Below are 13,257 nucleotides of genomic sequence, written 5' to 3' on the forward strand. Positions count from 1 at the left end.
ATCTCTACTAGAAATACAAAAATTAGCTGGGCATGGTGGCAGGTGCCTGTAATCCCAGCTACTCAGGAGGCTGTGATAGGAGAATCCCTTGAACTGCAGAGGTTACAGTGAGCCAAGATTGCAAGACTGTACTCTAGCCTGGGCAACAGAGCAAAACTCTGCCTGGAAAAAAAAAAACAAAAGTGATCTCTTCATATCACATAACCAAAAAATTCATACCTGACCTTGAGTTTTCCCAGGATGCGATTCTGTGACATAAGCCCTTCCATGTTTCTACCTTAAAATGTCTCTTTCTGTGTTTATTTATGGTTTAGTGTTGAGAGAATGGGCTTGAGAGTCAGATAGCCTTGGTCCAAATCCTAGCCTTACTTTTTAAGGCTGTAACCTCTCTGAGCCTCATTTTCTCCTCTCAAAACGAGAGTAGGACGGTCCTACCCTCACAATGCGCTGGGAGGATTAAGTAAGATCGCACAGGTGAGCTAAACAGCTCACTAAACAGCACAGGACTTGGAACGCATGTTAGCTAGTATGATAATAAAGGGGCATGTATATCCATTCAGGCAGGGCGGTTTGACCAGGACCATGTGAGGAACCAGTGCTCAGGGCAGTCATGGGAGAAGGGGAGATGCCAGGAGTGAGTGAGGGGCACACACCTGGGCATTACCCTGTGTAGGGGAAAGGGAAAGGGGGACTGGATACCCACAGGGAAGGGAGCTGAGTTGGAGGCAACCCTCAGACAGATGGGAATGGAGAACTCACCTGCTGGGGTGAAGGAGGCAATCTGGCCTGAAAGAGGAGAGCTAGCCCTGCCTGCCATCGGGTATGGCACGGGGAGTATGACTGGCCAATCTGTGGTCACAGGTGGGACAACTCCCCAGGACATTGCCACTCATACTCCAGAGAGAGTATGCGCCCCTGCCTGGCCAGGGTTCAGGTCCCGCCGATGCCCCTTTGACCAGCTCAGCCCAAAGGCCAAGTGACCATATCTACTTTGATGTTCTTTTGAAGCTTAGCCTTTTGGAGTTGGGTGTCCCTTAGATACCGATTAGGGCTCCTTTTGAAACAGTCCTACCTTCTGTTGGCTGAACCAAAGCAAACGTGGATTTGTTCTCACTTTGGCCTGGGTAACTTACGGAGCCCAAGGATCTCTGAATCCTTCTGACTCCCGGCTCCTGCTCAGCCCCTGGAAGCCAAGAGTCTGCCCCTTGTCTGCCTGGCATCATCCAAGGCTGTAGGTATCATGCTGGGCTGAGGTTGCAATGGAGGCAATGCTCATACTCTTATTCGCCCCCAAGTCCCAAAGCTGAGGTCAGCGGGGCCCATCCTGGGGGTTCCGGGGGGATTCATGCATGCAGCCCCGTGAGGCTGTGAAGCAGGATTAGGCCGGTAGCGTAGAGCTCCAAAGACCTGGATTTCAGTCCCTCTGCGCCACTTATAAACACTGTGACTGTGGGTAAGTCTCTTACCTCTTCGTACCTTAGTTTCCCCATCTGAAAAATGGAGATGATCGTATAACCCTACCTCGCAGTTGTAGGATTGGATGATCTGTGTGTATAAGTCCCTAGCTCAGTACTCACATGCAGCGAGTGCCCAGGAGCTGGGAACAATTATAATTAACGGGGGCTGGACAGCACCCAACAGATAGGGCAGGGAAGGCCGTGGAGACGATCTGCCTCCACCCCTACCATCCAGACCCCACCGCAAAGTAGGTTGGCAGTCTAATTCCAAGAGGTCAGGCGTGCCCAGACTTGGAGGTGTGGGGGTAGACAACCAGGAAAATAGACCAGGCTGGCCGGGGAGGGAGGAGGGCGCCTCTGTGGAGTAGGTTGTCACAGCATGTGGAAGTTGGGGGGCCACAGGCTAGGGCATCATGGTGGAGTTGGGGTGTCACCCCTGTGGGGGAAAGGGCCAGTGCCCTGGAGCCTGTGCCAATGCCATCCTCTCCCCTTTCTCCCCAGATCTACCTGTCCTGGAAGAGCGGGCCAGGGGAGGTGAAGCACTGGAAGGACATGATTGCCCGTCCCCGGCAGCCCGTGGCCCAGTGGCACCAGCTGAAGGCCTGAGTGGGGCCAAGGGAGGCCCAGGGGGCCGAGGGCCCGGGTCCCCATCATGCCCTCACCACTTTATGCACAACGCCCGGCCTGAGCCCCCTGCCATAGGGAGGGGAGGACCCTGAGGGCTCAGCCAGGGAGGGGTCCCAGGACTCAACTGGGCCCCGTGTCTAGGAAGTACCAGCCCCGTCCCCCACGGTCCAGCTTGGGGGAAGGGGCTCTGGGTGGCATTTTCCTGCTTTGCCCCTTTTCTTCCTGACTTACTAATACTAAAGAAGTTGGGGGACCTCGAGAGCCAGACGGCCAGACAGGCAGACCCCTCCAGAGGCCCGCCAGGTGGGCATGGTCCCCCGTTTTCTTTAAGGCAGCACCTGGAGTGGAGAGAGGCCACTCCCTGTCCAGCCCCCGAGGTGGACCCAGGGGAGGGGAGGCTGAGGCGTTTGGCCCCAGTCTGGCCAGGAGAGGCCCGTCCCCAGGGCAGTTTCAGGTGCCAGCTGGGCCCTGAATGCCGAAGACAGTATCTAGCCCGCTCCTGGGTCCTGGAGCCGCGGCCCTTTGTACTTGTGTTGTGTCCATTGTGTGTGTGCGTGGGGACAGAGGCCTGGAAGTGCGGAGGACTATGCGGAGAAGGCAGGTTTCGTGAAGGCCAGGCAGGGGTGGAGGCCAGGAGTGTGAGAGGAGAGGCCCGTAGGGCTGAGTGGGGTAGGGTGAGGCAGAGGTCAGGAACAGAAGAGCGGCAGATGCTGGAGCTGGGCTGAGAGCCGGGCTGCCTCCTGCCATCCCCCCATCTCCTCCCCTTCTCCCCTTGGTGCCCCCTTCTGCTCAGAATCTGAAATAGCTCCTTTTTCAGCAATTTCATCTCTTGAACACTGACTCACACCTTTTAGGCACCTACTGTGTGCATAGCATTCCACCAGGACTCATCTCCCTTCCTTCTCAAGGGGTCCTGAGCCCTGACTAGCTTTGCCCTAACTCCTTCATCAAAAGACCCCCGCCAGCTTCCCACACCTCATACGCAGCCACATCTGCCCTATTCTCCATGCTTTCCAGCTTCCCTGCCCTTCCTCGTCTCTCCCTGCCTGTGCAGACCCCCACCCTTCTTTCCTCACCCCTCCATCCCCCGATGCTTGTAGGCCTTCCATTCATTCCCTCTCATCGTGTGTAGTCTCTGATCTTCCATCACCTGATCTTCTCCAGGACTGTCTTCCCACCCTCCCCACTCCCTGGTCCCCGGGAGCAGCTCCTTCTGCCTGGCTCACTCACAGTGCAGGGAAAGGAGGCAGGGAGAAGACGAAGGTTCTGAGAGTTCTGAGGTTGCCACACACAAAGAAGCCGTGGTTTCTCTGCCTCAGCCACTGATGAGACTAGAACTGGCTTCCCCCTGGAGATGGCAGATTTCAGGCTGATCCCTGCTTAAGCCCTCTCATCCCCACGCTGGTCCTGGTATTGATAAAAGACCCAGCTGGTGACAAAGCCTCCAAACCTGGGGGTCCATGAGCCTGGGCCTGACATTCCAAGAACCACCGCCAGGTGGCGCCAAGCCCCCACAGTCTGTGGCTTGGTCAGCCCACAGTTCCACCCTGGATGGGCCTGTGACACCCCAAAGAGAAGAAGGGGACTCTGGATAGGGTCCCCACATCCAGGGCGTGGGGAGAGCATAGGCATTTGGGAACCATTTTCTTTGGTCGGCTTCCCCTTGAGCTGAGCATTCTGCTTGCTGCAGTAGATGGGTCGCCTTTTGCCCATAGCGAAATTTTCTTAAATTGAATCTCACACCCCCACCATTTCCTCTCCCTGGGATCTGGAAGAACATCATACATAGTAGGTGAATCGTTTTGTAGAGTGAAGAATGCTAATGTAAAGCAAATAGTCACCCACGTTCCTTGTAAATCCAAATGTTCCTATATTGTAGCTTTGCTTAAAATGGGGTCGGCCCCAACTGCACCCTCCTCTTTGGCGGTCTGGGGAGCGGCCCCCAGCAGGGACGGGAGGGCAGCGACCCCGAGGCCACGTGGATGTGGGAGAGGGCGTGGTGGGAAGTTTTGAGTGGAGGAGGGGATCTGCCCTTCTCCACCCCTCCCTTGGATCCGCCTCGGTTTCCTGTTCCCCCACCACCACCCGCCTGCCCCGCGGAAGACTGCCCAGTGAGCGAGCCCCCGCCTCCCAGGCCTCTTCGCCTGCTAGGGAGGCCCCTGGGAATCCAACCAACTTGTATCGAGTGGGCGGGGCAATGGCTTCACCTTTTCCCGAGCCCCGCCCATGGAGCTCTTAGCCAATCCTATGCAGAGAGCATCTCCTGGCAGGGGTCTTTTCCCAACCAGACCCCATCCAGGCACATTGGCGACCAGGCTTGGGCTTCCCCAGCCCCCCCACGTGCAGGTGGAGCTCTGGGATGCTATGTCGGGGCGGCAAGCGGTGGGCCAAGGGCTGAGTAGGCTAGCACGGGAGGCAAGGGTGGTATGGGATGGGGCAGGGGTGGTCTAGGGTGATAGGAGAGCAGGGAATGGGGGAACTTGAGGGTGGGGGGAGGGCACTTGGAGCCCTGTCACCATCCCAGGACTTTGGGCAAGTCACCCGCACTCCCTGGGCCTCAGTTTCCCCATCTGTAATATGATGGTAATAATACTTCACCTACCTCACAGGGGAGGTTGTGAGGCCACCATCACCTGACCTGAGGGTCAAGAGAGAAGGTGCTACCCGTGAGCAAAGTGTAATTAGCGAATCCTGACAGCAAGGCCCACCTGCCCCTCCCCCTCAGAGCCTCCAGAGCTAGCCGAGGCCAACCCAGGCCCATCTGTCTCTTCACTGTGTCGCAGGCCCCTTCATGGGCCTCATCTGCCATCTTTGTGGGTGCCCTAGACTTAGTCCTTATCTTGTCCTGGTTTCCTTTCTTGTGGCCATCTCCCCACGAAACTGCTGTATAAATTCCACCTGCCCCAGGACCCCCACACCTGCCCTCCGGCACCAGATGCCAGGGAAGGGACAGAGGAAAACAGCCACAAACAAGCCAGGGGCCTCCCCTGAGTCCCCCAGGGGTGGGGATCGGTGGCCACTGTTTGTATGTCCTTGAGTGCAAATGTTTTATAAAAAATAAAACAAAAACCCACCATCACCAAAAAAAAAAAAAAAAAAAAAAAATTTGCAGCGAAGAGAAATGAAGAAAAACTGAAGAAAAAAAAAAAAAAAAACAGGAAAAAAGAACCATACAAAATTTTTCCACCACACATACCCTCTAAGCCAGCAAGATTTCCTCTTTGCAAAATCATATTTTTGTGGGAATGGGTCCTGCTTTTTGTGGCAAGGCCTGTTCTGATTAATAAAGGATCGTGAAAAAGTAGGGCCTTGGCTGTTTCCTCCTTGGGTCCCAGCCCTCCCTCACCTCCCCAGGGGCAGAGGCAGTGGGGTGAAGGGGATGGGGGCCCCGGGGCTGAGCCTCCCCCTCAGTGTGTCACCTTTGGGATTTGACTTCACTGGTGACCAGGCCCTTCCTGAGCGTCCAGCCCATCCTCAGATCTCTATAGAATATGATCCCACCGGCTTCCCAGAAAGCAGAGAGGCAGCTACATCTCCCAGATCAGGCCTGACGCAAAGCTTTTTGGGAGTAGAGTCCTCTAGGCCTCAGAGGTGCCCTCCAGGGTCACCCAGCCTGACGTCCCCTCCCTCAGTTCCCAGAGGACCCTCACCACCCTTCAAGGCAGCTCAGACAAACCAAAGGGGGACGCTCCAGTTTTCCCACTACCACCCACGGGGCCACTGTAGTTTCAGGCCAGCGCCTCCTTCCTGGTCCCTGAGGTGGGAAAAGGAAAGATAAGGAGCTCTGTGTCTGTTGGCTGGAACTGTGGCTTCTCTCAGCCCTCTTCTACTTTCGTTCTTTTAGAAAAGTCTTTTCTACTCAATAGAACAGGTTCCAGCCTGAGGTGTGGGAAGCTGGGTTGTAATCCCTTCTCCAGCCTCTGTGGCCCTGGGCAAGCTCTTTTCTTCCTTCCACCTGTTTCTTCTGACCACGACAAAGCAATAACCATCCCCATCCCCTGCCCTTTCTTCCCCACCCAGCCCAGGGGAAGCTGAGCCCCCGCAGCTCTCAGGGTACTTCAGAAGGAAGGTGCTACATCTGTTTCAGACACAGGCACAAAAGGAACGAGCACATCCCCGTTGTCATGTGTCCACCTGCTGGCCCCTGGCCCTGCCAGGAGTGAAGCGGGCCATCCCATCCGCCCCCTGCTCCCAGCACCTGGGGCCAGCAGCTGCCTCCTGGAACTGCACTAAGTACCCCACCCAAAGCTGTCTGTCTCTTGTTTCCCCACAACCTGGTTTAGATAGCCCTTCTGATCTCTGTTCCAGAGATCGGAGGAAGCCCTGGGGTCAGGTAAGTAGCCTCAGGGGCGCCCTTGGCCAGAGCTTCTGTTCAGGCTTTCTCTGTGAGAGCAGCCCCGGAAAACGGAGCCTGAAATCAGAGACAGCCCAGGCCCAGCACAGGTGGCAGTCTCTTGCTGCTGGCTCGGGCCCTTCCCTGGACTTTTTCCCTTCCTCTGTTTTTACTTCTCTGGGTCTGTCTTCATCCACGCCTGATCTGAGATGCTCCCCCACCTCTCCCTGTACCTGGGACCACCGCCCTCTGGTGTTTTCTTTCTCCTGTGAGTCCCCCCGCCCCCGGATACTGCTACTTTCTGGAAGGCCATCCTGGGTTACGTCCTGCGCTCCTCTCCCTCCCCCGCAAAGACAACCAGAAAGACAAGGCTTGAGCACGCCGATGCCCCCGCTCGTGGCTTCCCTGACCATCTGTTTCCCGTGAAGACGCCCCGCTCCCCGTGTCTGTGTCCTGTGTGTGTGTGTCGTGTCCTGTTTAGATTGTGAGCCCCCTGGGCAGGGATCCCTGTCTGCATACGTGTTCCCTGTGGCACGCCCGGGTGTGCTAATAAATGGTCATCTTCAGAACAAGAGCGCCAGGTGTCTTGAGGAAGCTTTGGGACAGATGGCTGAGTGAGCCTGTGTGGTGGCACTGGAGGCAGGGAGGGACTTCTGGGTAGGGCCCCCAGCTCCAAGAACCTGTTCTCCCCCTTTCCTGAGTCCCATGAGGGTGGGTGGGAAGGGGGTGAGGAATGGCATTCACGAGGCTGGAAAAAGCTCAGCCCTGGGTCTCCGCTGCCACATCGGCCAGCAGGGGTGCTTGCCTGGAGGCTGGTGGGGGCGGGGGCCTCAAGAACAGGTGCAGTTCTCAGCCATTCCACTCACAGACCTGACTGCCAGCCAGGGACTACGCAGCTCTTCTGTGAGCACTGGGTTGGGAGTCCTCACACGGCTTATGGGTGAGTCACTCGCCCTCCCCACCCTGTTTCTTGCCCTGCCGCCTCCTCTGCCTTTCCCTCCACTTGGTTCCCACAGCAGGAAGGAAGCTTCTTGCTCTGACCGCCAGCTCCCTTGGCCTCTGCCCCTGAATCCCTGGTACAAACATGACTCTTGCGGAATTTCCCTACCCTATTCCCCCATGGCCTGCCCACTTCTGACTGCCCCGGAACGATGTGGGGAACCGCAGAGGCAGCCCATCCATCCCATCCCATTGTTAAAGCGTCCCTTCCAGTCTCCCCTGCCCCCTGCTCCCCGGAGGCCAAGTGGGAATCACAGGAAGTTGTGGGTGGGGGAATGCTAGGACTCCTAATACAGTGCTCTCTCTATCACCAAGGGGAGCTGTGACACCCAGCTGTCCCTGGCAGTAGCTCCCTCCCTACTCACATGGAGACAGAAACCCTCAGTCATGCTCTATGGCATCAGTACCCAATTTAACCACATTCAAACTTTCCAGAAGGGACTGGCTTCTGAGGGTGTAGAGCAAGTGAGTAGCAGAGCCCGGGACAGAGCCCATTCCCATTCCTCGGGGGAGCTCCTGCTCAGCTGGCGAGTAGTCATGGCTGCGGGTGCCACGTTTGACAAAGCAAAAGGGTAGGGCCCTGAGTGCCTCAGGATGTCCCAGGGGGACTCGTTGCCAGGACTTTGCCCCAACCTAGAGTCCTCAGGTGAGAGCAGCAGGGGATGAAGTACAGGGAAACAGACCAGACAGAGGGAGGAGACCTGAGCTCACTAATGACAGCAGTTACTGCAAGTGACCATGGCTGCCTCTGCACCCTCCTGCTCCTGTGTCTAAGGTTTGCATAAAGGAAGGCAGACAAACCCCTTGCATCAAGTATTGAGCTGCAGCATCAGATCTAAATAAACCCAATTCCTTGGGCCAGGTGCAGTGGTTCACGCCTGTAATTCCAGCACTTTGGGAGGCCGAGGCAGGCAGATCACCTGAGGTCAGGAGTTCGAGACTAGCCTGGCCAACATGGTGAAACCCCGTCTCTATTAAAAATACAAAAATCAGCCGGGCGCGGTGGTGTGCACCTCTAATCCCAGCTACTCAGGAGACTGAGGCAGGAGAACCGCTTGAATGTGGGAGACAGAGGTTGCAGTGAGCCAAGATCGTGCTGCTGCACTCCAGCCTGGGCAACAGAGGGAGACTCCATCTTGGAAAAAAATAAAATAAAAGTAAATAAATAAGCCCAACTCCTCATGTACAGATGAAGAAGCTAAGGCCCAGGGGGGTCATGACTTGCTCAAGATCACTTGGTCAACAGCAGAACTAGGCCTGGAACCCCTCTTCTGATTCCAGGCCCAAGGGTATTTTCCCTATGCTGTGATACAAGTGGCAGGTCAAGAGGACAGTCCCCAGTCAGCTGCAGCTCCTACCCCACCTGAGTGATCATCAAATTACTTTCTCCAAGTTTCCAGACCCTGGAAGGCCCACTGGCCCTGACGGAACCCCAACAGGGGGAGCTATGGGAGGGACAAGGTCTGCAGCAGCCAGGCCCCAGACCCGCTTCCTCCTCGGGAAGGAGGCAGCCTCCGATCTTCCCCACCCACTTCCTCTTTCTGTCCATTCAAGGCCTTCACTCTCATTTGCAAGCTGACTGCCCCAGATCCATGCCCAGCCTCCTCCTTAGCCAGGGCCCAACCCCATGTGCCCACAGAGCTTCTGGGCAGGGCCTGACCTTTTGGCCTGGTATGCCCCTGTTGCCATGGTGATGAAGGCCTGGCAGGATCTTCTCCCATGAGATGGGCCTCCAGGCTTGGGGTTTTACAACTTTCTTCCTTTCTTTAAATCGTTATTCTTTTCCTGAACAAGGGGAGAAAGAAATGCCAAAACAGAGCAAAAAGAGACTAAGAAGGAGAGAGACAGAAAGAGGAAAACAGAGCGAGAGAGATGGAGTCATGGAGGGGGTGGAGGGGCAGCGCCAGTGAAAGAATAGAGAACGATCTGCCCAGCTTGAGGGTGATTCAAAAACATACAAAATCTTCTGCAGAATTAAGCAGTGAGATTCCGCAAGACAGGACAGCAGCCTCGAGGGGCAAACGCCACTGCTGACGACAGTACTTGTTCCCCAGACAGCACACAACAGCTGGCAGGGTCAGTCTGACATGGAACGGGAGGTACGTGGGGTGGGGGCAGTGCCAGAGGGAGTCCAGGGTCCCCACAGCAGTGGGTTCCGGTGCTCCCAGGGATTATAAATAAACAGGCACATGGGAAATGCACATTCTTTCTCCAAGAAATATAATTTATGTTTACAGCCAGTTGTTTTTTCTTCTCCCTAAAGAAAACATTACCATGTGGGGCTCCGGCCCCAACAGTGTCCCTGAGTGTCCTTGGCCCTGGCTCCCTCGTTCCGTTATTGCTTGGATGAGGAAGATCTGGCTCTGGGAATTGCAGAGCAAGGCCCCTTTCCTCACCCCCTCGGGGCTGTCCCTGGTGACGGAGTGGAGGTACAGAGTGCCAGTCCCGTGCCAGCCACCCTGGCTGTGCCCATTTAAGGGAAAGGAGAGTGCAGGCTGTGGGAGAGGCGCTGAGCAGCCTCCCAGAGCAGAGAGCCCCTCTCTGCGGTGCAGGAGGCCCTGGAGGCACGGTGGCTTCTTTTCAAACTTGACAGTTGGAAGGCTCAGGCTATGGGGTGGGGAGTGGAGGGGGAGCTCCCTCTTCCCAGCAAGATTCCAGGCACACGCTGGGAGGCTGGGAGAAGAGAACAGAATAGGGTGGGGGTGACCCCCTGCCTTCTGTGCCCCATACGAATCTCAGGGGGCCGGGGAGGGAGGTATGTACTCAGCTCTGGTGGAGGGGTGAGGGCAGCTTCGGTGCTGGGGCCCCCATCTGTTTCCCACTTCTATTCCGGGCACCAGCCCCACTCCAAGCCCCTGCTCCTGGGCCAGGCCCTCCTCCCAAGGGCAGTCCGACCCCACACAGGCAGGCAGTCCACCCCAGAGGTAGCGGTTCCTGCCCTAGAAAGGGTGGGCCTAGGAGACCCAAACCCCAGAAGGAGGGAGGGTGGTGGGCGCCCTGCATCCAGACTCAGCGAGACGTGAAGATTCTGTAACCCTCAGTGACCCTGGTTCCAGGTGGAAGCTGGCGCCTCTGTTATCAGTGGCTCCATCGGGGACTGGACCCAGCCCAGACTTCTTGGTCTGACAATTGCCCACAGATCAGCCAGGGGATAGTCAGTCCTCTCACTACCTAGGAGTGTCTGAAGATGCGCCCCTGCCCTGCCTATGCTCGGCAACTCGCCAAAAGTGGCCGCTCCATTGCCCCAAGTAGGGGCCCGCCGGTCCCGCAGGCCTAAGCAGCCAAAGCTTCCCAGAGCCCCTCCTCTCAGAGGGGCTGAAGCCCGTCAGCCAGAACATAGGTTCAGGTGCCCAGTCCTGGAGCGGCTTCCAGGGCGCGGAGGCTGCCCCTGGGGGCGCCCAGAGCCCGGGAACCAGCGCCGCCTATGAGCAGGTCTTCCTCCTCCTCATCCTCAAAGGCCCGCGCTGGGCGCCGGGGCGGAGGCCGGTGCGTGGGCTCGTCGCGCTCCGCCATGCGCTCGACGGCGCCTTCGCCCACGAGGAACACGGTGTCCGCGACGCGCGGAGGCCCGGTGACGGGGTTGTGGTCGTAGGAGAAGACGCGCAGCGCGCGCAGCGGGTGCAGGTCGGGGAAGCCGCCCAGGCGGTTGCGGTCGAGGTCGAGGATGTGCAGGCGGCCCATGCGCAGCAGCGCGGGCGGGAACTCCTCGAAGCGGTTGCCGTAGAGCCAGAGGCCGCGCAAGCCCGTCATGCGCGGCAGCTCCGCCGGCAGCGCGCGCAGCCGGTTGTCGCCCATCTGGAGCGACTGCAGCGCCACCAGGCGCAGCAGCGGCCGCGGGAAGCGCCGCAAGAAGTTGCCCTCGATCCAGAGGCAGCGCAGGCTCTGCAACTGCGCGAAGTCGGCGGGCAGCGCCAGCAGCCGGTTGCCGCCCAAGTAGAGGCGCGTGAGGCGCGGCAGGCGGCAGAGGCCGTCAGGCAGGCGCTCGAGCTTGTTGAAGTCCAGCGCCAGGATGCGCAGCTCGCGCAGCTCCTCGATCTCCTCGGGCAGCTCGCGCAGCCCCGTGCCGCTCACATACAGCTTCTGCAGGCGGCTCAGCGCGCACACGGCGCTGGGCAGCCGCCGCAACCGCCGCCCGCTCAGCTCCAGCTGCTGCTCGCCGCTGCGCAGCTGCTCCTCCGCGTCCGACGGCAGCTCATCCGGCGTGGACTCGGCGATGCCCATGGTCACGGGCCCCGGCCGGGGCCGCCACCACCGCCACCGGCCGGCATCGCCCCGCCCCGGCTGCCCCCCGGCCGCCCCGACGGTGTCGGAGCCGCGCCGGCCTCCGGGCCCCCCGCCCCGGCCTGCCCCCGCGCCGGGAGGGGGGCCGTGCGGGGCCGGGAGGAGGCACCCACTTGGGGCACCGCCGCCGCGCGCTGCGCTCCACCGCCCGCCCTCTGGCCTCCCCCGTTGCCTCCGCCGGAGGCCGACTGGCTAGGGTTCGCACTGACTCGCAGCTTAGCGACCCGTCTCCCTGGCAACCCCGACGCTCGTGCGGCTGCCAATGAGGCGGAGGGAGGGCGGGGCGGGGCGGGGCCAAGGCGCCACCCGAGCGGGGTCCCAGCGCCGGAGCCCGCCCCCTACCTGCCCATCCAGCCCACCGCAGAGCAAGCGCAAGCCGAGAGATTCCCCTCCGGCCAAGCCTGGCACTGAGACCCGACGCCCGACGCCGTTTGGTGTGCAATTGTGTGCGCCCCAGAGCCGTGGGTCCAAGAGGAAGGCCAAGGAAACGCCGGCGGTGGATCAAAGACGCCGTACTAGAGGCTCACAGGGAGGGGCTGAGGGGCGCGGTCACTGCCGGTCATTCACGTCCAGCGGCGTGCGGCCGGCCTACCTGCTGTGATCACTTCAGTGTAGTAACTCGAAACTGTGTTACTGTCTGGCCCTTTTCACATCTGCTGGCTTTACCGGGATCCAGGGCTTGGCTCCGCCCTGCCTAATTGCCCTACAGCTTCCTCATTGCTAAACTCACACCCCTCTCTCCTGCCAGGATCCCTCCACCGACGCTCAAAGTCTGTGTGTGGCTGCAATGGACAGAGGACTGGGACGTGTGAACGCCTTTGAGCCACCAATCATGGCCACTCGCATTCCATGACTCTTCCTTTGCCTGCTACCACCAGCAGCTGTTCCCCACTGCCTTCTCCCCCCACCTCCCATCCGGAGCCCACCTGCCGGAGCTCCTGGCAGAAAAGCACTGGCTGCCACTGGCTTCGAGCACACGTGTGCCCAGCACTATGCTGAAAGCATTGCTTTGGGTCCTTGACACAGTCTGAGGTAGACACCTTCATCACCTCGATTTAAAAGATGGATAAACTGAGGATCAAAGAGACATGACTTGAGCTGGATCAGTCTGACCTGGGTGAAGTGCCCAAGGTCACCCAGTTGATGAGCAGCTGGATTCGAAGCCAGGTAGTATGACTCGAGAGCCTGTGTTCCTAACCATAAACCATACCGACAGATGGAAACAAGGGTCACTCCACCTCCAGCAATGAGTTCTCTCACAACAGAGCTTCTGATTCTCCGGGCAAAGCTACAAAGAGAGCATTATAATCCTATATGAAAGATGAGAGAAGTGGCCTCACAGCGATTAGGCACCCTGCTTACGGTCACACAATGCATAGAGATTGCAGCCCGGGAGCCGAATTTTCGGGCTCCAAGCCTCCTGCCTCCTGCCTTCTCTTGAACCTGGCTGGTGTGACCCATGTAACTGGCTGAATGGACTGACCTCAGGACAGCACGCTGCCCTTTGGCCCACCCCCATTGCCATCCCCACTGCAGGGGAAGGGGAATGGAAGACAGCCC

General features: G+C 58.5%; 2 protein-coding genes across 14 annotated transcripts in view; one reads left to right on the forward strand and one right to left on the reverse strand.

Moving 5' to 3' along the window:
• The window catches only part of SYT7 (synaptotagmin 7), a 65,685-nt gene extending 58,696 nt beyond the window's left edge, over positions 1 to 6,989 (forward strand). For 12 of the 13 annotated variants that reach the window (XM_005577633.5, XM_065528066.2, XM_005577637.5 and 9 more), the window contains one exon: positions 1,959 to 6,989. In XM_005577633.5, the coding sequence (XP_005577690.2) occupies positions 1,959 to 2,063 (105 nt within the window). In that variant the 3' untranslated portion in view covers positions 2,064 to 6,989. The remainder of the gene's footprint in view (positions 1 to 1,958) is intronic. The other variant, XR_012423159.1, reaches the window with a different exon arrangement.
• A 2,633-nt stretch (positions 6,990 to 9,622) lies between these two features.
• Positions 9,623 to 11,887, reverse strand: LRRC10B (leucine rich repeat containing 10B). The gene has a single exon (XM_005578864.4). The coding sequence runs from the start codon at positions 11,635 to 11,637 to the stop codon at positions 10,759 to 10,761; it is 879 nt and encodes a 292-aa protein (XP_005578921.2). The 5' UTR covers positions 11,638 to 11,887; the 3' UTR covers positions 9,623 to 10,758.
• Between the last annotated feature and the right edge of the window lie 1,370 nt (positions 11,888 to 13,257).

The sequence above is a fragment of the Macaca fascicularis genome, chromosome 14 (genome assembly GCF_037993035.2).
Source record: "Macaca fascicularis isolate 582-1 chromosome 14, T2T-MFA8v1.1".
NCBI lineage: Eukaryota > Metazoa > Chordata > Mammalia > Primates > Cercopithecidae > Macaca > Macaca fascicularis.